The following is a 21,150-nucleotide window of genomic DNA, read 5'->3' as shown; positions in this document are numbered from 1 at the left end:
GACCGAGCTTCCGGAGTCGAGGATGGCCTGGACAGCACGACCATTAATTTTTATATCCACTCGTGGGGCATCGGGGGGTACCTCTTGATGTACACTGCACCCAGCCAACCAGGCGCGTGTAGGCGGGGCCGGTTCCTCTGTGGGCATCGGTTCATCGCCTAGGCCAGGAGCCGCTGGCCTGTGTACTGTGCGCGGGGTACCTTCCGGCGTGCGTCGCTCCTGGACCACCCTCCGAGGGAAAAGCGGCGCTCGCTCCCCGGGCTCACGGTGCATGGCCGTCTCCGCCAGTTCGATGGCCTCCACAAGCTCAGCGATGGTGGTTGGATTCGTCATTCCCACCGCCCGCCGGGAGGGCGGCGGTAGAGCCCTTAACATTCGGTCCACTGTGACGCGCTCCGCTACCTGACTCGCCGTGGGTGAGCCCTTGAGCAGCCAGTACCGGGCAAGCCTTAACAATTCCGCGGCCTGGACGCGAGCTGGGCGGCGGGGCTTGAACTCCCATTCATGAAACAATTGGGCCGCAGATACAGCGGACAGCCCGAGGCAGCCGAGGATTTCTTTTTTTAACACATCATAATCATCCGCGTCTTCTGTAGACAGAGAAAAATAAGCTCGTTGTGCCTCACCAGTCAACAAAGGTCCCAGAAGTTGTGCCCACTCGCGTTTTCGCCAATTTTCCCGAGCCGCCGTGGTCTCGAACATCTGCAGAAATAACTCTACATCGTCATGGTTGGTTAATTTCGGGAGCAACTGTGTGGCGCGGACGCGGGGGTCAGGCAGCGGAACATGCTGAGCGGGGCTGAGGCGGAGAGCGGCGAGTTCCTCTTCAAATTTCGCCTGGCGGGCTGCCAAGTGTTCGGTGAGTTGTTGTTGTCGTACGCTCACTTCTGTCAGGCCCTTGAGCAGGTCTTCCATGCGGGGGAGGAGCGCCGCCTTTTTTTCCGGGGTTCGCCGACTGTGTGAGAAAACAGAGAAAAACAACAAAAAAAAATCTTGAGAAACGTTGAATTTGTGTGTGATTCTTCACTGCAATGCCCGCATTCTCCACCAGTGTCACGGGGCGAAGAATCACACAACAAATAATTGATGAAAAACCCCCGGAGGGTGGGTTTTTATTGTGACAAAACAGTGCAGAGCCGTAATGTAGAGGTGCAGGTGCGCGGTGCTTCCGTCTCGTGTGGGTCCCGTGTAGCATGTGGCAGTGTCAAGAGTGCAGTGCTTCCGGGCCGTCACCAGCTGCTGTCTGGATAAGAGAGAGAGAGAGACGTTAGCGCTTCGCTGCATGGAGTGTAAAGCTCAACCTGGTGTTTCACTGTGTGGCGTTTTATGGGGTGCGTTGATCTCCTGCAGCTGTGACGGTCCGGCCCGTGCTGAGTGCTGACAGGTGATCCTTGTTTGTTTCCAGGGCGACGCTGATGAGAGCTCGGGAGACTTGTCACAATATATATATATTACACCTACAGTTTTGATCTTAGGCTTTTCATTAAGTTATTTATTTCCACTATAACACGTATGTTCCTGATATTATTGCATTTAATGAGGCCTCTTTCTATTTATTCATACAATATCTTCTAGATGTGGTCAAGCAACCAGCCAGGAAAGAGGAGAGGCCATCTATGTCGACTAAAAACCTTTGTAACTTAAGTTGTCAGTCGGAGTCTGTTGGGCCCCAGCTTTTGAATTGTGTTGGTTAAAATAAAATACTCCTCAGAACAGGTTAATCATTTATGAATGTGTCTCCTAAATCAGAAATTGAAAACCAGACACATTTAACATTTGCATTCAACAAAAATTATTCAACAATTGTATTTTGTCAGGTAATTATGACATTTAACCAATGTTTGAGATATGTGAAACACTTTTTTTACTGAAATGTTTATCAGTAATAATCTCAGTAATAATGTGTTATTTTAAAAAAAGACTACAATTTTTTGACTAAAACTAGACTAAAATTAAAAGACTTTTAGTCGACTAAAACTTGACTAAGATACCTTGAGCTTTCTTTTGACTAAAACTAGACTAAAATGACGAGACGTTTAGTCGACTAAAACTTGACAAACAAAAAAAGATATGTGAATGACTAAATATGACTAAAACTAACAAGGACATTTGGCACAAGACTAAGACTAAATTAACCCTGAAAAAAGCACAAATGTCAGGACATGTCAAAACTTCTCCAGGCCCCAAATCAGCCTCAGACTCCAGGTTTGAGGCTGATTTGGGGCCTGGAGAAGTTTTGACATGCCCTGACATTTGTGCTTTTTTCAGTTGTTCATAAACATTAATGACACAAGTGTCATTACACTGTATTCAGCACAAACTAGGCTACCATAATATGTGAGGAACATGTATGTACATGTTTGTGTTTTTGAAGGAATAATGTTTATGCATGGTTATTGAAAAAACAAAAAACTTAAGTCACTGAAATAAAGCCAAAAAAAGTATATTAAATCTGTATTGACAAGACTTCTGGGTATTAGAGGTTGTAGACTAGAGTTTTTGCTTCAGAATTATGTAAAAATTATGCTGCCTACTCCTTCATATAAAGAAAAAAGAAAACAAACGCACTACCGTCTGAGGTGCCAGTCAAAAGAGATGAATTCAAATGTGTATAAAAAAGGATATATGACCGCACACTCAACTTGCGAATAATTTATTAGCCAACGTTTCGGCAGAAGCCTTTGTCAATAGGTTTATACCTTGACAAAGGCTTCTGCCGAAACGTTGGCTAATAAATTATTCGCAAGTTGAGTGTGCGGTCATATATCCTTTTTTATACTCCTTCATATAAAACAATATATTGATTTAGTTTTTGTAAGACACTTTTTGTCAAGAAACACAGTATGCGTGGAGGCGTGAATCATCATGAATAATGGGTCATTTACACCTGAGAAGACAAAAGAATCACATAATAATGACCTGAAATGACTTGCATATTAATGAGGCCTTTCAGTCAGGTAGGCTGTGAAAAAACCCTTTGTAATCATGTCTCAGCTCAATTTAAAATAATGGTATTCTATTATATTATTTAAAATATCATGTATTTCTGTGATGCAAAGTATCTGAAGAATTATGCTACCTCTATGGCATTTCATATAGGCTTTTAGCTTAAAAGCATGCACATTTGGAGAAATATTGATGGATTCTTATATGTTTATGTCAATTTTCTATACAGAGGAGTAATATTTATTCAGTATTGTCATCACTGAGTGCTGGATTCTGTGTTTTCAATTCATACTTGCAGCCGGAGGGCGCTCTGTACACCTTTAGTCCACAAATTATTCTAAAGAAGAAGAGGACATTTCAGGAATGGTGTTTTCAATTCATACTTGCAGCCGGAGGGCGCTCTCTGTACACCTTCAGGCCACAAATTCATATAAAGAAGAAAAGGAACCAGGAACTAACGGCATGTCTTCTAGAGATCGCTAACCATGGCTTTAACATCCAGATAAACACTTTTCAGGACAATAAATACACGATTGAGACAATGCATACAAGTATTGCCTCTGAATTTGCCTCTGAATAGCGCTGGCTCTGTGGGCGTGGCCGCATTAGCGGATAATGAGCTGAATCACAGACTTCTGACATGACTCTCTTTTCATACAGATTACATAAACACAGAATGTTTGTTTTCGATTTGACTTGCACGATTTAAAACCTGACATTTCAACGTTTCTTTAGACATAAGTGTAATTTTTTTTGTCATTAGTATTCATAAGTTACAGTTCATTTTCTGAGAACTATCAGATTGGACTTCGTTCAGAGGCAGACGAGAGATCACGCTTCATGTTAGTTTTCTTTATTTTACAAAAAGCACAACATTGTGTTTTTACTCTGAGTGTACACAAATAAAAGAAGATATTCTATAGTTTCAATTGATATATTACTTGTGTCTCTATGACAAGAAATGACGGAGTATTTTAAGTCTGTTTTGCTGCAATGTGAACAAAAATCCTGCAAAACGCGCCGGCGCGTTAACGGACTCCAGAGAGTTAAAAATAGGTGACGAAATTAACACTAGCTTAGTAGTATGCGCATTTGCCGTGCTGTCCGAGGAGGGGGCTCCGAGCTCGGTATTTTGGCCCGAACCCAGAGTTCTCCCCCCGTGTTCTGGTTAGGAAAGTAACCAGGCAAGTGTGAGGAGACGGGGTGGTGGAGGGATGCTGTAAAACTGTCTAGGAATATGGGTGAGTCGACTGTGTCTATATATATGCTGTCACTCATGCTGATAGGGTAGATATGTTGATTACTGATTGCTAACAGCTGGTTGAGATGACGTGATGATTAGACAGATTATTTGAACATTGCTCCTCCCGAATTTTGTTAATAAAACATCATATAGTGTGGGCACTGGGCACCCACCGGCAGAAAAAAAAATAATTGGCCAAGTTTGCCAAGAATGTAAATCAATTTTCACATAGCATATTAGTAATAAATTTATCTCTCTCACACGTGTCCCGCAGTGTCCCACAAAATCACATTTCTTTTCCTGCAACAGATCAATAGCCAGATGGTCACCCTAATTGCATCACTGCAGCGGCCGTTAGAAGCTCCGGTTTCTATAGAAACAGTCAGACGCCTCACTGCGAGGGCATATCCATGTTGGCGTTGCAATCGCGACTTGCAACTTCTTTAACATGGAGGTACGAGTCCCCTCTTCTGCTACCCAGTCACCCGCAGCTTCACAAGCTGCTGGTCTGGTTGGCACTCTGGGAGATCTGAGGGTCACAGTGGGAGCTTCTTCGTTGGGCCCACCCCCACGAACCTCCCACTCTTCTAGTGCGCCATGTGCTGTTGAGTTACCGGCTGTTGCCGCAGGACCATCTATGGAGGTTCCCTGTGTCACTTTTGTGCTCCGGATGAGGATCAGATTTCAATGGCTGCATCAGGGAGTGGGCTTTTGGACTTTGGAGTTGACGGCCATGCTTGCCCAGGCCGCTGCTGGGATCGGGCTCGAGTGGAACCCTCCACCGTGTCCCGAGCGCTCACACTTGGATGATTGGTTTCTGGGTGCGGGTCGTGGTTCAGCCGCGTCCCGCCCCAGTGCCTTTCTTCCTGTAGGTGCATGAGGAGGTTCAGAAGACGTGGAAGACACCTTTTACTGCCAGAAACCGATCTTCTGCCTCCTCCACTCTCACTACCGTCGGTGGTGGGGCCGCCAAGGATTATGATGACATTCCACATGTGGAGCGTGTGATTGCGGTGCACTCACTCCCCTGTCATCAGCGGAAAAACCTCTCTGTACCATTGCATTGGTTATTTTAATAGCTAGAACATGACGGCTGCACAAATAGATTTTTAAATGGCAGTCACTGTTTTTATATTTCTTACTGTGGTATTGTAATTTCAGGGATGAAAAAAAATAATAATACAGACATAACTGAAATGCGGGACACTACTTACATCTTGCAGGATGCGGGACAAAGCTTCCAATTTCGGGACTGTCCCACAAAATGCGGGACGGATGGTCACCCTAGATGCAATGACTTTACCAATCGGTGATTGGCTCTTATTTAGAAGGCAGGACTTAATCCACCATATTGCGCATTGCACTTTCTCCCATTCAAAGCAATACAAGTGACATGTCTTGTATTGTTCTATAGTCTTTTGAAGGGCACTAACTAAGGGGACACCATCCCACCCTCTATGGGAGCAACATCAACACCACACACCCATCCCCAGAAAGAGATTTCAACCAAGGAGGCAACTGAAGTTCAGCATAGGGGACTCATTTGACCAACTGTTACTTTCTTCTTCTTTATTTCTACTGTACATTCTATAAAGTAAAGACTCATTCACTTTTAGATAGTATGTTGGGATGTTTCCAAGAATGCTCTCATTCAACACTCAACCAAAAATGTAGATGTTACATATCCCGTGTCTCCCGGACTCCATTTCCCACAATCCTCCTGTTCTCCACACCTGCACTCACTTCCCTCGTCATCTCCCCATCATCACAGACCATCATCACCTGGACTCCCTCGTCAGCACTCCCTATTTATATGGACTCACTCCCTTCACTCCTTGTCTGTTCTTGTGTATGTTTAACCTGTGTTTGGATGTTGTTCTTCTCCATTGTACCAATAAAACCTGTTTGCTTTTGGAAGTCAGTGAACGCTTCGTCTCTGCAACACCAAACCATTACAGAAGAACAGACCAATACCACTGGACTTCCATTCAAGCACTATGGGTCTTTTTCTCCATGCGGTGGCTCCTACTCCTTCACCACCTCTCACACCAACATCTGCGGCTGAACGGCTTGTTGGACTCTTCCAGGTTGGGTGTTCACTGGAGAGGTATGTGGAGGAGTTCGTAGAGCTCGCTTATTTGACAGATTGGTCGGATGCTCATTTGATCGCCCTGCTTTTGGATGGACTGGACGAGGACACAATCCGCTTTTGTGAACCTGACGATTATGTTTCCTTAACTGATACTATAAATTTAATTTTGTATTTAAACGGCTCCAAATTCGTTGTCCAAGAGGTTCAGGATTTTAAGTGTTCCTCTCGTCCAGTCCTTCCGGAAACACGGTCAGCCTGGCCAGTCTGTCAAGCTCCGTCTTCCTCCTCATACCCCTCCAGTGAATTTCCTTCCTGTGTCACCCTGGGCTCACACACCTCCGCTGGGTCTAGAAGGCGGAGGAGGAGGAAGAGAAGGACCGCTGAGCTCTCTTCAGTCCCCGCCGAGTTCTCTCCAATCTTGGCCGAACCCACTCCTGTTCCTGTAGGGATTTTAATTGTCTATGAGGGGATGGACTGGACCCCTCTCCAAGTTTCTCCAGTGTCTGCCGCCGAGCCAGTATCTCCGGTCTCAGCTGCCGAGCCAGTATCTCCGGTCTCAGCTGCCGAGCCAGTATCTCCTGTCCCAGCCACCGAGCCCTCTGCTCCAGCCGCCACCGAGCCCTCTGCTTCAGCCGCCGCTGCCGCCAAGCCCTCTGCTCCAGCCGCCGCCGAGCCCTCTGCTCCAGCCGCCGCCGCCGAGCCAGCCGCTCCAACCGCCGCCGCCGAGCCAGCCGCTCCAGCCGCCACCGCCGAGCCTGCATCTCCAGTCTCCGCCGCCGAGCCTGCATCTTCACTCTCCGCCGCCGAGCCTGCATCTCCAATCTCCGCCGTCGAGCCTGCATCTACAGTCTCCGCCGCCGAATCTACAGCCTTAGCCTGCCAAGAGCCTACTCTGCCCACAAACCCACGCCATTCCTCCTGAAGACCCTCCTTAACCTGCCCAAGTATTTTTTTTGGGGGGGCCAAGTACCCGTGGATGGGATACATGTGGGCGTCACACATGTGGGTGGGCCTCGAGCACCGTGGCCACCCACGACCTCTGACCCGCCATGGCAGCCCACGGCCCCTGACCCGCCATGGCAGCCCACGGCCCCTGAACCACAATGGCAGCCCCTGCACCGGCCCCTGCACCGGCGTGAGGTCTCCAGGACACCCACCCGCCCTCCCCGGTGTTACATCTACGGCGCGAGGACGTGCCTACCGGGAGGGGGAGGTACTGTTACATATCCCGTGTCTCCCGGACTCCATTTCCCACAATCCTCCTGTTCTCCACACCTGCACTCACTTCCCTCGTCATCTCCCCATCATCACAGACCATCATCACCTGGACTCCCTCGTCAGCACTCCCTATTTATATGGACTCACTCCCTTCACTCCTTGTCTGTTCTTGTGTATGTTTAACCCGTGTTTGGATGTTGTTCTTCTCCATTGTACCAATAAAACCTGTTTGCTTTTGGAAGTCCGTGAACGCTTCGTCTCTGCAACACCAAACCATTACAGTAGAATGGCTTACATTTAAGAACTCTACTGTTACTGTAGTAAAAGAAAAATGAATTATAAAAACAATGGATTTCATATTTTCTGCAGGTAGAACTGAAACATCACAAGTAATGCAGTTTTCATAATGCTATCAACTGTTAGTATTTTGACAGTCATTGTGCTTTGACTATCCCCGGTGGTTTCACAGACAAGGCTTAAGCTAGTCCTAGACTAAAATGCATGTTTTGAGCTAGTTTAACTGAAAGCAGCTCACATTGACATATTTTAAAATAAGTCAGTGCCATTGTTTTGTCTCAAGATGCACACCAGTAATGTTTTTTTTTCTGGTGGACATTTATAAAAGCTACTTAAATATCCTAATTGAACTAAGGTTTAATCCTGGCTAAGGCTAAGCCCTGTCTGTGAAACCAGGTCTCTATGTTCATGTTGGATAGAAAACTAGTGTTTTGACAGAACGACTCGATTTTGAATCAGGTTTGCTGTGTTTTGATAGAGTTAGTATATGTAGAAAAAGGTTTTTAGCATTATGAAATTTAGAGTTTGTGTTTATTTAACAAAATATGGTTTTGGGCAGAAAATTAACAGTTTGGCCAATTCTGTGGTATAGGTGTTGCTGTGCTGAGTTTAGAAAAAATACTTTAAGTATTGGTAAACGCTTGTTAGCAATTGTAAAAAAAAAAATAATAATAAAAAAAAAATAATCCTCTTCTCCTCATATGATCTCCCTCTATCTGTTCCACTCTTCCTTCTCAATTACACCCCTTCCTCTACCCACACCACCACCTTTACACTTACACCTCTTTATTTTCCCCTTCTCTTGCATATTCTTATGTATACTTTCCCTTACATACTGTCCCTGTTACATTATACAATAGTGATAAATGTGTAAACAGATGTTACACAGTTGGTAACCATTAACCCTCTGGAGTCTGAGGCTGATTTGGGGCTTGGGGAAGTTTTGGCCTGCCCTGACATTTGTGCTTTTTTCAGTTGTTCATAAACATATAAATGACAAAAGTGTCATTACACTGTATTCAGCACAAACTAGGCTACAATAATATGTGAGGAACATGTATGTACATGTTTGTATTTTTGAAGGAATAATGTTTATGCGTGGTTATTGAAAAAACAAAAAAATTGAGTCACTGAAATAAGGCCAAAAAAAGTATATTAAATCTGTGTTCACAAGACTTTTGGGTATTGGAGGTTGTAGACTAGAGTTTTTGCTTCAGAATTATGTAAAAATTATGCTGCCTACTCCTTCATATAAAACAATATATTGATTTAGTTTTTGTAAGACACTTTTTGTCAAGAAACACAGTATGCGTGGAGGCGTGAATGATCATGAATAATGGGCCATTTACACCTGAGAAGACAAAAGAATCACATAATAATGACCTGAAATGACTTGCATATTAATGAGGCCTTTCAGTCAGGTAGGCTGTGAAAAAAACCCTCTGTAATAATGTCTCAGCTCATCATAAACAGCAATACTGTGAAATATTATTACAATTTAAAATAATGGTATTCTATTATATTCTTTAAAATATAATGTATTTCTGTGATGCAAAGTGTCTGAACAATTATGTTATCTCTGTGGCATTTCATATAGGCTTTTAGCTTAAAAGCATGCACATTTGGAGAAATATTGATGGATTCTAATATATTTATGTCAATTTTTTTTTACTGAGAAGTAATATTTATTGTCATCAATATGAGTGCTGGATACTGTGTTTTCAATTCATACTTGCAGCCGGAGGGCGCTCTCTGTGCACATTTAGTCCACAAATTATTCTAAAGAAGAAGAGGACATTTCAGGAATGGTGTTTTTAATTCATACTTGCAGCCGGAGGGCGCTCTCTGTACACCTTTAGGCCACAAATTCATATAAAGAAGGAAAGGTACACAAATAAAAGAAGATATTCTATAGTTTCAATTGATATATTACTTATGTCTCTATGACAAGAAATGACAGAGTATTTTAAGTCTGTTTTGCTGCAATGTGAAAAAAATCCTGCAAAACGCGCCGGCGCGTTTTCAGACCTCAGGGAGTTAAAGAAAATGTAGTTTCATATTTATGTTTAAATAGTCCTATGTATTGTTTTAAATTAATTTACTTGATTATGAAAAGTGAACAGCATGAGTAAGATGCATCATAAGATGATCAATATATCGGGAGGCATGGAGTGGGTCAGACATGATTTTGACCACTTCATTAAGTTTTGTTTTGTAGAAAGCCTTTCCTTAAAGTGAATTTTGTTTTGTAAAAAAATTATCTTAATCAATGTTTCATCAACCAATTGCCTGGATTTAAAAAATAAGAAGCAAATATAGCAGACAATATAATCATGGCAGGCGCGGGCGCGATCACTGTCGCGTGAACTGGAGCGTGACTTATAGGCTAAATGAACCAAAACTCAGCGTATAGGCTGCTTGCCTCACAGACATGAGAAATATATCTATAACTATCTATGAACATTGCTCCTCCCGAATTTTGTTAATAAAACATCATATAGTGTGGGCACTGGGCACCCACTGGCAGAAAAAAATTAATTGGCCAAGTTTGCCAAGAATGTAAATCAATTTTCACATAGCATATTAGTAGTAAATTTATCTCTCTCACACATGAGACAGTTAAATTTCAGACATTCAGACATGAGAAATATATCTATAGAAAGCTTGAAATATCTAAAAACGAAAAGAAATAGGCTACTCTGATTATGTAGCCTAATCCGAATGAAATGTGCATTCTCTCTGTTGGCGTGTCCTATGTGCAGATGATGAGAGTCAGCAATGTCAACTTCATCTTCGCAGCCGACACTGATTCAGAAAACATTACTTTATTAATAAACAATTAAAATGTCTCCTTGCTGTTTTGGTCAAATTCATAATTATTACCTTTTCCGTTTCTTCGTGGCAAGCTTTATGTGTGCGCTATATAGCCTATATTACATAAACGCTCATTATTATGGTTTATTCTCTCCACTATTTAAGAAATTAAATTAATATAAATGTGATTAGTCAACTAATGGCTTAAATGAATAACTAGTCGACTAGAAAAACTTATTTCACACATTTTCGATCCAGCATGTCACAAAGCGTATTCTGGTTTGAGTTCGCGCTCAGTTCACATGCTCACACACACACAGAGCATCGTTCATAATTATCAGTTTAAAATTAGCCTATATTTGTGTATGACTAACCGCTGCACACACCAGAGAAAAATCTTTGCAGGTCCTATGGCTGAGAGAGAGCCTACTCGGATGAAAACCGCTTCAGTGAGCTCAATTAGAGTAACGCAGCATTTTTTTTTTTTTTTGCCAGTAACGGTAACAGCGTTGTAACGGGAGAAAAAGTAACTCGTTTGATTACTCATTACTAAAAAAAGTATTGCCGTTAGTAACGCTGTTTATTTATAATGCCGTTATTCCCATCACTGATTATTAACTATACGGTTATCATTTTGGGGTCAATTGAAAACATACCAAGTACATTTGATAATTTGACAAAAAGGGATAGTTCACCCAAAAATGAAAATTTGATGTTTATCTGCTTGCCCCCAGCGCATCCAAGATGTAGGTGACTTTGTTTCTTCAGTAGAACACAAATGATGATTTTTAACTGCAACCGTTGCCGTCTGTCAGTCAAATAATGCGAGTAAATGGGAACTTTATCAATAAGAGTTGAAAAAACTTGCATAGACAAATCCAAATTAAACCCTATGGCTTGTGATGACACATTGATGTCCTAAGACACGAAACGATCGGTTTGTGCGAGAAACCGAACAGTATTTATATCATTTTTTTACCTCTAAAACACCACAATGTCCAACTGCGTTCAGCACTCGGTTAGTGAGGTCTGATCGCGCTCTGACAACTGCAGCTAATCACCTCCGTTGTCAGAGCGCGATCAGACCTCACTAACCGAGTGCTGAATGCAGTTGGACATGGTGTATTAGAGGTTCTACTGAAGAAACAAAGTCACCTACATCTTGGATGCCCTGGGGGTAAGCAGATAAACATCAAATTTTCATTTTTGGGTGAACTATCCCTTTCAATAGTCTCACTGTGTTGTGTGGAAAACTGCAACATCACCAAAAAAAAAAAAAAAAGAGAGAGAGATAGAGAGAAATTAATAAATGTATAGGTATCGGTATCGGCGAGTACTAGAAAAAAAGTATCGGTACTCGTACTCTGTCCTTAAAAAATGGTAAACTCTACATTTCAAAATGCTAAAAATGTTTTTTCTACACACACTAACTCTATCAAAACACAGCAAACCTGATTAAAGTCTTTCTTTCAAACACTACCACTAGTTTTCTACCCAACATGAACATATAGTCAAACAAAGCACAATGACTGTCAAAATACTAACAGTTGATGGCATTATGAATTACTTGTCATGTTTCAGTTCTACCTGCAGAAAATATTAAATGGATAGTTTTTATAATTCAGTTTCCTTTTACTGCAGCAACAGTAGAGTTCTTACATGTAAGTCATTCTACATTTTTGGTTGTGTTGAATGTGTGCATTCTTAGAAACATCCCAACATACTATCTAAAAGTGAATGAGTCTTTATAGAATGTACAGTAGAAATAAAGAAGAAGAAAGTAACAATTGCTCAGGGCAGCCACTGGTCAAATGAGTCCCCTATGCTGAACTTCAGTTGCCCCCTTGGTTGAAATCTCTTTCTGGGAGACTGTCCTCCAAAAAAAACAGACCCTATAGGTCATTTTTCAAGCACCTTATTACGACCTACATTTACATTTTAAAGTCATGCGCCCTCTAGCTGGCGTAAAAATAATGACAGTGTTGTGTTACCTCTGTCGTCATGAAATGACATATGATTGTCGTTACCAATCAAAATGTGTGTTCATTTAAATGCAATGTGTGGACTTTTTACACCATTTCTCCTATTTCCATTAAGCAAAACTCATTTTTTTTATTAACGACTACACCCACCCCATCCCTAAACCTAACCTTAGTTATTTATAGTGCATATACTCTTATAGTGCATAAAACATGAAATTGCTGCCCCTGATCAACAACAAATCAAACATACATGGTCTTTAGTTACTGTGGATTTTTTTTCCCCTGCCACAGAATAAATAAGTATAAAAAGTAATTGTGACTTTTTTATCTCTGTCTTTTTCTATGAATTGTGATATAAAAACTATAGGAATTGAGAGAAAATAAGTAAGAATTGTGAGATAAAAAGTCACAATTGCCTTTTTATTTTCATGGCAGAAATAAGCTTTCATAGGTTCATCATGTGTAAAAGAGGAAAACTATAGAGACACACAATCCAGCACACATTCTTACTCCTCTCCCCTAACTCTTCTTCTCCATTGTCCTGATCCAACTTCTCCTCTCCTCCTTCATCTACTCCTCTCCTCCTTCATCTACTTCTCTCCCTCACCCAGACATTGTTTTTTCTCTCTCTGCTCCTCATTGTTGTTCTTTATCCACACTGAACAATGAGTCTGTGTTTTCTATATTACTGTATGTCCATGTAATGAATGAGCTTCAACACCTGACTATTCCTCCAACTGAGATTAGAATCTGCTATTTCTCAATATTTCAGTAATCTGCTAATTAAAAATGCTTATTATTTTTTTTCAGTATTTGTTTTATATATTTTTTCAATAATTGTGAGCTGCTGTTTTATACTATATTTAAAGATTGTAACTTTCGGTCTTTATTTCTGTCATGCTGTGTTTAAGCGTTTACAAATAAGATCAGAAAGATCCATGATTTTGGTATGGGGTAAACTTGTATGAAAAGAAAATTTAAGCATTTTAGAAATGTTTTAATTGATTGCATTTTGTGTGAAAATGACATGAATTGTGTTAATGGTAAGGTCACAACAGACAGATGTTGTGCTAATTGTGTTTAGAGTTTTGAAAATGTGATAAAGATTGGACAAAAGTTAGATGTTAGAAATTGAAAAAAACAAACAAACTGTAAAGCAGTTGAGATAATTGAAAACTGTAAACACAAACTGTCACAGTCAGGACTTTGATACCTGAAGAACAAGAATTCATCCGTAATGACCATCACATCCATGTTTTTTCTGTGATCATCTTTACATATTATTTAATGTGATAATTTGTAAACATAATTTGTTACATCAGTTTTTATATTAGCTTTCCCTCTCACTCAAACACACACACATAGTAAAACTCACATTAAACATGGGGATTTGTGCTTTTGTTTTGGTTTCTTTTTAATAATTAATCTTTTGATCTGATCTGAGAGAGTGAAGAGTGTGTCATTGTTCTCTACAGGTTGATGTGTTGTGGTGTCACAGATAAAGGTTGTGCTGCTCTGGCTTCAGCTCTGAGTTTAAACCCGTCACACCTGAGACAACTGGATCTGTCTAAAAATAAACTAGGATACTCAGGAGTGAAGCTGTTTTCTGCTGTACTGGAGAATCCTCACTGTAAACTGGAGAAGCTAGAGTAAGAAACGTGATTCTCAAATGAAACTCACTGTGAACTTTGAAATTTCAATAATTCATAAAGTAACATTAAATGGAATAGAGGAATCAAACTATTATTACATTCATTACAACAAAAAATTGGGAGTTAGGGGAGTTAACATGATTACCATTCATTGATTTAATATCATCTCTGTTTAAATAAAGGGTACAAAATAATATTGTTCTTTTTAATAATGAAGTCTCTGTTGATCTGATCTGAGAGAGTGAAGAGTGTGTTATTGTTCTCTACAGGTTGAGGGATTGTGGTGTCACAGATGAAGGTTGTGCTGCTCTGGCTTCAGCTCTGAGATCAAACCCCTCAAACCTGAGAACATTGAATCTGTCTGAGAATAAATTAGGATACTCAGGAGTGAAGCAGCTCTTGACTGTACTGGAGAATCCTCACTGTAAACTGGAGGATCTGAGGTAAGATCATTTCTCTGATAGTCACATGATCTGGTGCTCAGAGAGACATATTTTTAAATAGTGAGACCAAAACCAAACTAATGAAATAATAAAGAGTACAGAAGCAAATAAACTATCAATAAACATGATGATGAAAAAAAGGTACAGAAAGAGAAGCAAAATGAAGAATGTTAATTTGTGATAACTGAAGAGGAATCTCATTAAATTCACATTATATTGTCTGTCTCCATCTATAACACTGTTAGTGTGAACATGATTAGATGAATATTAGCTACATTATATCATACAGAGATGTTTTATTAGTAATCTTTAAAATATATATGGGCTACTGAGAGAGTGAAGAGTGTGTCATTGTTCTCTACAGATTAAATCATTGTGTTGTCACAGATGAAGGTTGTGCTGCTCTGGCTTCAGCTCTGAGATCAAACCCCTCACACCTGAGAAAACTGGATCTGTCTTGGAATAAACTAGGAGACTCAGGAGTGGATATGTTTTCTGCTGTACTGGAGAATCCTCACTGTAAACTGGAGACACTGTGGTAAGATCATCTCTATCATAAAGACTCGAGGTGAATAAGGATTAATATGTAGATAGTACATAAAAAAATATCCTTTGGCGTAAACCCCATCTGGCGGTTCAGTGACAGATTCCTGCTTGAACCGTCAGATCCTGCCGGCAGTAGAAGGAAGGAGTGAGGAGTCTTCCTGAAAAAAAGAAAATTTAGATCTAAATATATTATTATCCTGCAAAAGAAACTAAAACTAACAGTTAAATAAACCGAACAAACTACAAACCAGACAACAGACAAACCTGTTAGACAAACCCTGAAGAGGGTTTAAAAAAACAAACAAATATTTTCATGTAAATCAACTTATCTTGTAATGCTTGTGCAAACAGATCACCCTTGGAAAAGCATGAGCATTGATTCAAAATGTGTATCTGCTGCTAAAAAGTTTTGTGTGGTTCACCTGAATTTTTTTTTACATGATTATCATGATCAAAATAATTCAAAATAACAAAATATTTAGATATCTATAGAAAAAATAAATAATGCTATCAGTCAAATTAATCTTTTATTTATTTATTTATTTATTGAAGAATCACACCATTGCATACAAAAGGGAACAATTACACTTAATGGCGTCCAGTTTGAATTAGCTTCCTTCTGGCAGTACTGAAAATCTGTTCTTAAATACCAGTACTGTTACGTTGCTGAATACTCAATTACAAGTAAAATTACTGGTGTCAAAAAGTACTGAAGTAAAAGTACAAAGCACTCTTCTCAAAAACTCCTCAGAGTACTAGTTACTGGTTACTTTTTAGCTGGCGATATTTAATGAATTACTGTACTGATATATATTCAATCAAATCATAGATCTGTGCAGAAAATATCAAAGTTTTACCTTTTTGAATTAGTGATCATGATACTGGAATTTCTAACTTCAATACGATACCTTGTAAAATATCAATATTACAGTTTTTCTCAATTGCTAAATGCAATATCTGAAACCTTGCTCCATTTTCTGAAACTATTAAAGGAGTCATGAACTGCGTTGGTTCATTGTTTTATAATGTTTCCTGGGGTGCACTTATAATGTTAGTATGCTTTTTACATCCAAAACTGTCATAATTTATAAATAAAAGGCATTTTTCCTACCCTGATTTTAGCCCTTTGCTTTGAACGCACTGTTTTAAGGGGCATGTCTGCTGCGAGACTTCAGTGTAAACGCTCACTGCGTTTGGCTAACATCTATGCATATGAAATGACTTAGTATTACTCCCTCTTTTAGCACGTTTTTACTATTACAGCTCTCGAGGTTAACTAATCGTGAAACGTGTTGCATTACATTTTGATCTATGGCATTATATTTAGATCGTGGCATGAAAGGTTGCAGAGATGAACATTGTAGCCGATCACAGACATGTTGTTGAGCGCATGATAGCAGAAAATGAACTGTAATTTAGTGAATACTAATCACAAAAAAAAAAATACTTATGTCTAAAAAAACATTGAAATGTCAGGTTTTAAAATGTGTAAGTCAAATCGAAAACAAATATTCTCTGTTTATGTAATCTGTATGAGAAGAGAGCCATGTCCGAAGTCTGTGATTCAGCTCATTATCCGCTAATGCGGCCACGCCCACGGAGCCAGCGCTATTCAGACGCAAATTCAGTCAATACGTGCATACATCGTCTCAATCGTGTATTTATTGTCTTCAAAAGTGTTTTGAATAGCCATAGTTAGCGATCTCTGGCCTGTTAGTTCGGTTAGTTCCTGGATTGCCTATTCTTCTTTAGCAGGCATTTGTGGACTAAAAGTGCACAGAGCGCCCTCCGGCTGCAAGTATGAATTGAAAACACAGTATCCAGCGTTCATAGTAATGACAATAAATCCTGAATAAATATTATTCCTCTGTATAGAAAATTGACAAACATATGAGAATCCATCAATATTTCTCCAAATGTGCATGCTTTTAAGCTAAAAGCCTATATGAAATGCCATAGAGGTAACATAATTGTTCAGACACTTTGCATCACAGAAATGCATTATATTTTAAAGAATATATTATTCTAATTATTATTCTAATTATATTATTCATTATTTTAAATTGTAATAATATTTCACAGTATTGCTGTTTTTTTCTGTATGTTTGATTTACACCATGATAAGCTTTGAAATATGATCACAAAGGGTTTTTTCACAGCCTACCTGACTGAAAGAGCTCATTATTTATGCAGGTCATTAGAGCTCTTTATGCGATTCTTTTGTCTTCTCAGGTGTAAATGACCCATTATTCATGATGATTCATGCCTCCACGCATACTGTGTTTCTTGACCAAAGATGTTTTAGAAAATTTAAATCTCTCTATTGTTTTATATGAAGGAGTAGGAAGGATAATTTTTACATAATTCTGAAGCAAAAACTCTAGTCTACAACCTTCAGTACCCAGAAGGCTTGTGAACACATATATAATAATATTTTTTTGGCCTTATTTCAGTGACTTAAGTTTTTTGTTTTTTCAATAACCACGCATAAACGTTATTCCTTCAAAAATACAAACATGTACATACTGTTACAGATCCCTTGTCTCCTGAACTCCAATTCCAATGATCCTCCTGTTCTCCACACCTGCACTCACTTCCCTCGTCATCTATAATAATAATAATAATAATAATATGTTTTATTTATTTAGCGCCTTTCAGGAACCCAAGGACGCTTTACAGAAAGTTGCAATATAATATGAATACATATAAGTATACAGTCAGTATCAATCAACCAGATGGAACAGACAAAGAAGGTTAATCAACATTAGACTTACAAAAAACAAGCACAGTGCTGGAAAGTTGAGGCAGACAATCAATTAACAAAACATAAAGTGAATAAGTGTGTTTTGAGGGCAGTTTTAAAGGTCTGAAGAGAGGAGATATCACGAAGGTTTTGTGGTAGCTTGTTCCAGAGCTTAGGAGCTGATATGCTGAAAGCCCTACCACCCACACTAGATAGACGGAACTTGGGTACTGCAAGCAAGTTTTCAGTGCTCGATCTCAGAGTACGGGCAGGGACATAGGGGATAATCATTTTGCAAAGGTAGGAAGGTGCTAAGCCATGACGAGCCTTAAAAACTAGAATAAGAATCTTAAACTGGATACGGTAATTAACAGGGAGCCAGTGTAGTTGCTGTAAGACAGGGGTGATGTGAGCTGATTTTTTTTGGTAAAAGTGAGGACCCTAGCAGCTGAATTCTGAATGAACTGCAAGCGATTTATGACTTTTTTGGGTAGACCATAAAGCAAGGAGTTACAATAATCAAGACGTGAAGTTATAAAAGCGTGAACAACAGTTTCTGCATCTTTGAGATTTAGTGAGGGTCTTAAACGGACAATGTTGCGAAGATGGAAGAAACAGGACTTGACAAGCTGATTGATATGGGGTTCAAAACTTAGCCTAGAATCGAACAACACACCGAGGTTTCGAATAGTGGGAGAGGGTTGAACCAGGACACCGTCAATGTTAACAGAAAAATCGTGTTGGGTGAGATCAAGGGATTTAGGAGCTACTAGCAGAATTTCAGTTTTTTCCATATTCAACATTAAGTAGTTTTAAGCCATCCATATTTTGAGATCGTGTAAGCAAGATGTTAAGGAAGGGGGAGGAAAAACAGAGTTAGGTTGTACAGTGAAATAAATTTGTGTGTCGTCAGCATAACTGTGAAAATTAAAGCCATGGCGCCGGATGATCTGACCTAGGGGAAGTGTGTAGATTAAGAATAAAAGTGGACCAAGGACAGATCCTTGAGGCACTCCACGGGAGAAGGTGACAGAATGAGAGTTGAATTTGTCAATGCTAATGAACTGTTGCCTGTCTGTGAGATATGATTTTAGCCATTGTAGAGCCATTTCTGAAATGCCGATTGCAGACAATCGGGACAAAAGTACAGAGTGGCAGACAGTATCAAAAGCGGAACACAGGTCCAAAAGGACCAGAATGCTGAGGACACCAGAATCAGAGGTGAGGAGGAGATCATTCACTACTTTGAGAAGAGCAGTCTCTGTACTGTGGAGGGGGCGAAAACCAGACTGAAAGGGTTCCTGCAGATTATTTTTGTCCAAGTGAGTCTGCAGTTGTGTGGCAACCACTTTTTCTAGGACTTTAGACAAAAAAGGAAGATTGGAAATTGGTCTAAAGTTACTCAGTACTGTGTCATCAAGGCCAGGTTTTTTAAGTATAGGGGTGATCATGGCTATTTTCAGTCCAGGTGGTACATAACCGGTCATCAGGGAACTATTTATCATGTGGGTGATAGGTATAATGAGGGAGGGGAGAAGGTTTTTGAGTAGATGTGTTGGTAAAGGATCTAATTGGCAGGTGGAGGAGTTAGAGCTCATAATCAGCTGTTCAACCACAGATGTATTGGTGAGAGTAAAGTTCGAGATTGGGTAGGGTATCTGGAAAGTAGAAGTTTCTGAGGAAGTTGAAGAAGAGAAAGATTGATAGATATTGTCAATTTTGTGTGTAAAGAATGTCAGAAAATTTTCACAAAGGTCAGAAGAACCATTAAGCAGTGGAGATGGTGGTTTAACAAGTTTGCTGATCTCAGAAAAAAGGGTCCTGGGTTTACACTTTGCTCTGTTTATAATATTAGATAAGTAAGTAGCACGTGCAGTGTTAAGGGCTATTTTATATTGTGATATAAATTCAGCGTAGAGGGTAGCATGAGCAGGAAGACAGGTCTTCTTATAGAGACGTTCAAGACGCCTAGCCTTCGCCTTCATTAATCTGAGCTCTGGGGTGAACCAGAGGGAAGAATAAGCTGAGGGGACAGTTCTTGTCTTTAATGGGGCCAGGGCTTCCAAGACATTAGATGTAGATTCATTATATGATGAGAGAATCTCACCAGGACAACAGAGATTAACAGAGAGAGGCAGGGAGGAAGCAGCAATAGCAGTAGAGAAGTTGTCAGCGTCTATATTTTTCAGGTTTCGATAAGATATTGAAGATTTGATTTTTGATTTGGCAAAGGGGAGAAAGAAACTAAAGTCAATGAGTTTATGGTCAGATATGCCAACTTCGAGACCCTGGACACAAACATTGTTAATTCCAACAGTGCAGATTAAATCAAGGGTATGAGAATGGGAGTGTGTAGGAAAATCAATGTGCTGTGTTAAATCAAAGCAGTCCAATACAGTCATAAAGTCCTTAGCAAAAGTACCGTCAGAATCCACATGTATATTGAAATCACCAAGCATAATAATGTTATTATATTGAGCACATGCAATAGTAAGCAACTCAGAGATATCAGAGAGAAAGTTAGCATGATGTTTAGGCGGTCTGTAGATCAGCAAAATCAAGAGTGGTGTGGGACCAGCAATTCTAAACGACAGATATTCAAAGCTAACAACAGCGTGGAAGTCGATATTGATAGTTTTATAGTTGTTCTTAGGCCACCGCCACCGCCTCTGCCAGTGAGACGTGGTTAAGACAGATGGTAGTATCCAGGAGGTGTCAGCAAATTAAGCTCCATAAAGTCATTAGGTGATTGCCAGGTTTCAGTGAGTAGTAGTATGTCCAACTTTCTTTCGATGATAATGTCATTCAGAAGTGTAGCCAGGGAACGAGTATTGAGTAGAGCAAAGTTATGTCTAAGGGGCGTATGAGTTTCGCAGGAGTATGTCACATCTCTAGCCAGAGGTGTGAGAGTACGAGACACGTTATTGCAATGAAAGCGCTTGTCGTTATGGTGACGCATCAATCTATGTGAGCGTATCACGGGTATTGAAGACGGGGAAATGGAGTGTTGAATCAGCCAGCGCTTAGGAGACCGATGAATATAACGAGGGCGACGAGAAATTCCGAGGCTTTTACACCATTCATATGTAGAAAAATCCAGCCGAGAAAAAGAGTTCATTTGGTGCAGTTGTGACGAGGTGTAAAAAAGCTCCATGTTAAACAAAAAGAGAAAAA

General features: G+C 40.1%; 2 protein-coding genes across 6 annotated transcripts in view; both read left to right on the top strand.

Moving 5' to 3' along the window:
- LOC137007090 (NACHT, LRR and PYD domains-containing protein 3-like) overlaps positions 1–15,382 on the top strand; it is a 59,650-nt gene extending 44,268 nt beyond the window's left edge. The window contains exons 6-9 of the mRNA XM_067368388.1: positions 14,068–14,241; positions 14,514–14,687; positions 15,052–15,225; positions 15,328–15,382. Of these exons, the coding sequence (XP_067224489.1) occupies positions 14,068–14,241; positions 14,514–14,687; positions 15,052–15,225; positions 15,328–15,382 (577 nt within the window). The remainder of the gene's footprint in view (positions 1–14,067; positions 14,242–14,513; positions 14,688–15,051; positions 15,226–15,327) is intronic.
- Positions 1–21,150, top strand: part of LOC137007107 (NACHT, LRR and PYD domains-containing protein 12-like) — a 301,858-nt gene that overhangs the window by 46,245 nt on the left and 234,463 nt on the right. The gene's annotated exons all lie outside the window — the stretch shown is intronic.

The sequence above is a fragment of the Chanodichthys erythropterus genome, chromosome 18 (assembly GCF_024489055.1).
Source record: "Chanodichthys erythropterus isolate Z2021 chromosome 18, ASM2448905v1, whole genome shotgun sequence".
In the NCBI taxonomy this organism is placed as follows: Eukaryota; Metazoa; Chordata; class Actinopteri; order Cypriniformes; family Xenocyprididae; genus Chanodichthys; species Chanodichthys erythropterus.
Note: the sequence above shows the minus strand (reverse complement) of the source record. Positions and strands in the feature narration are given on the sequence as shown.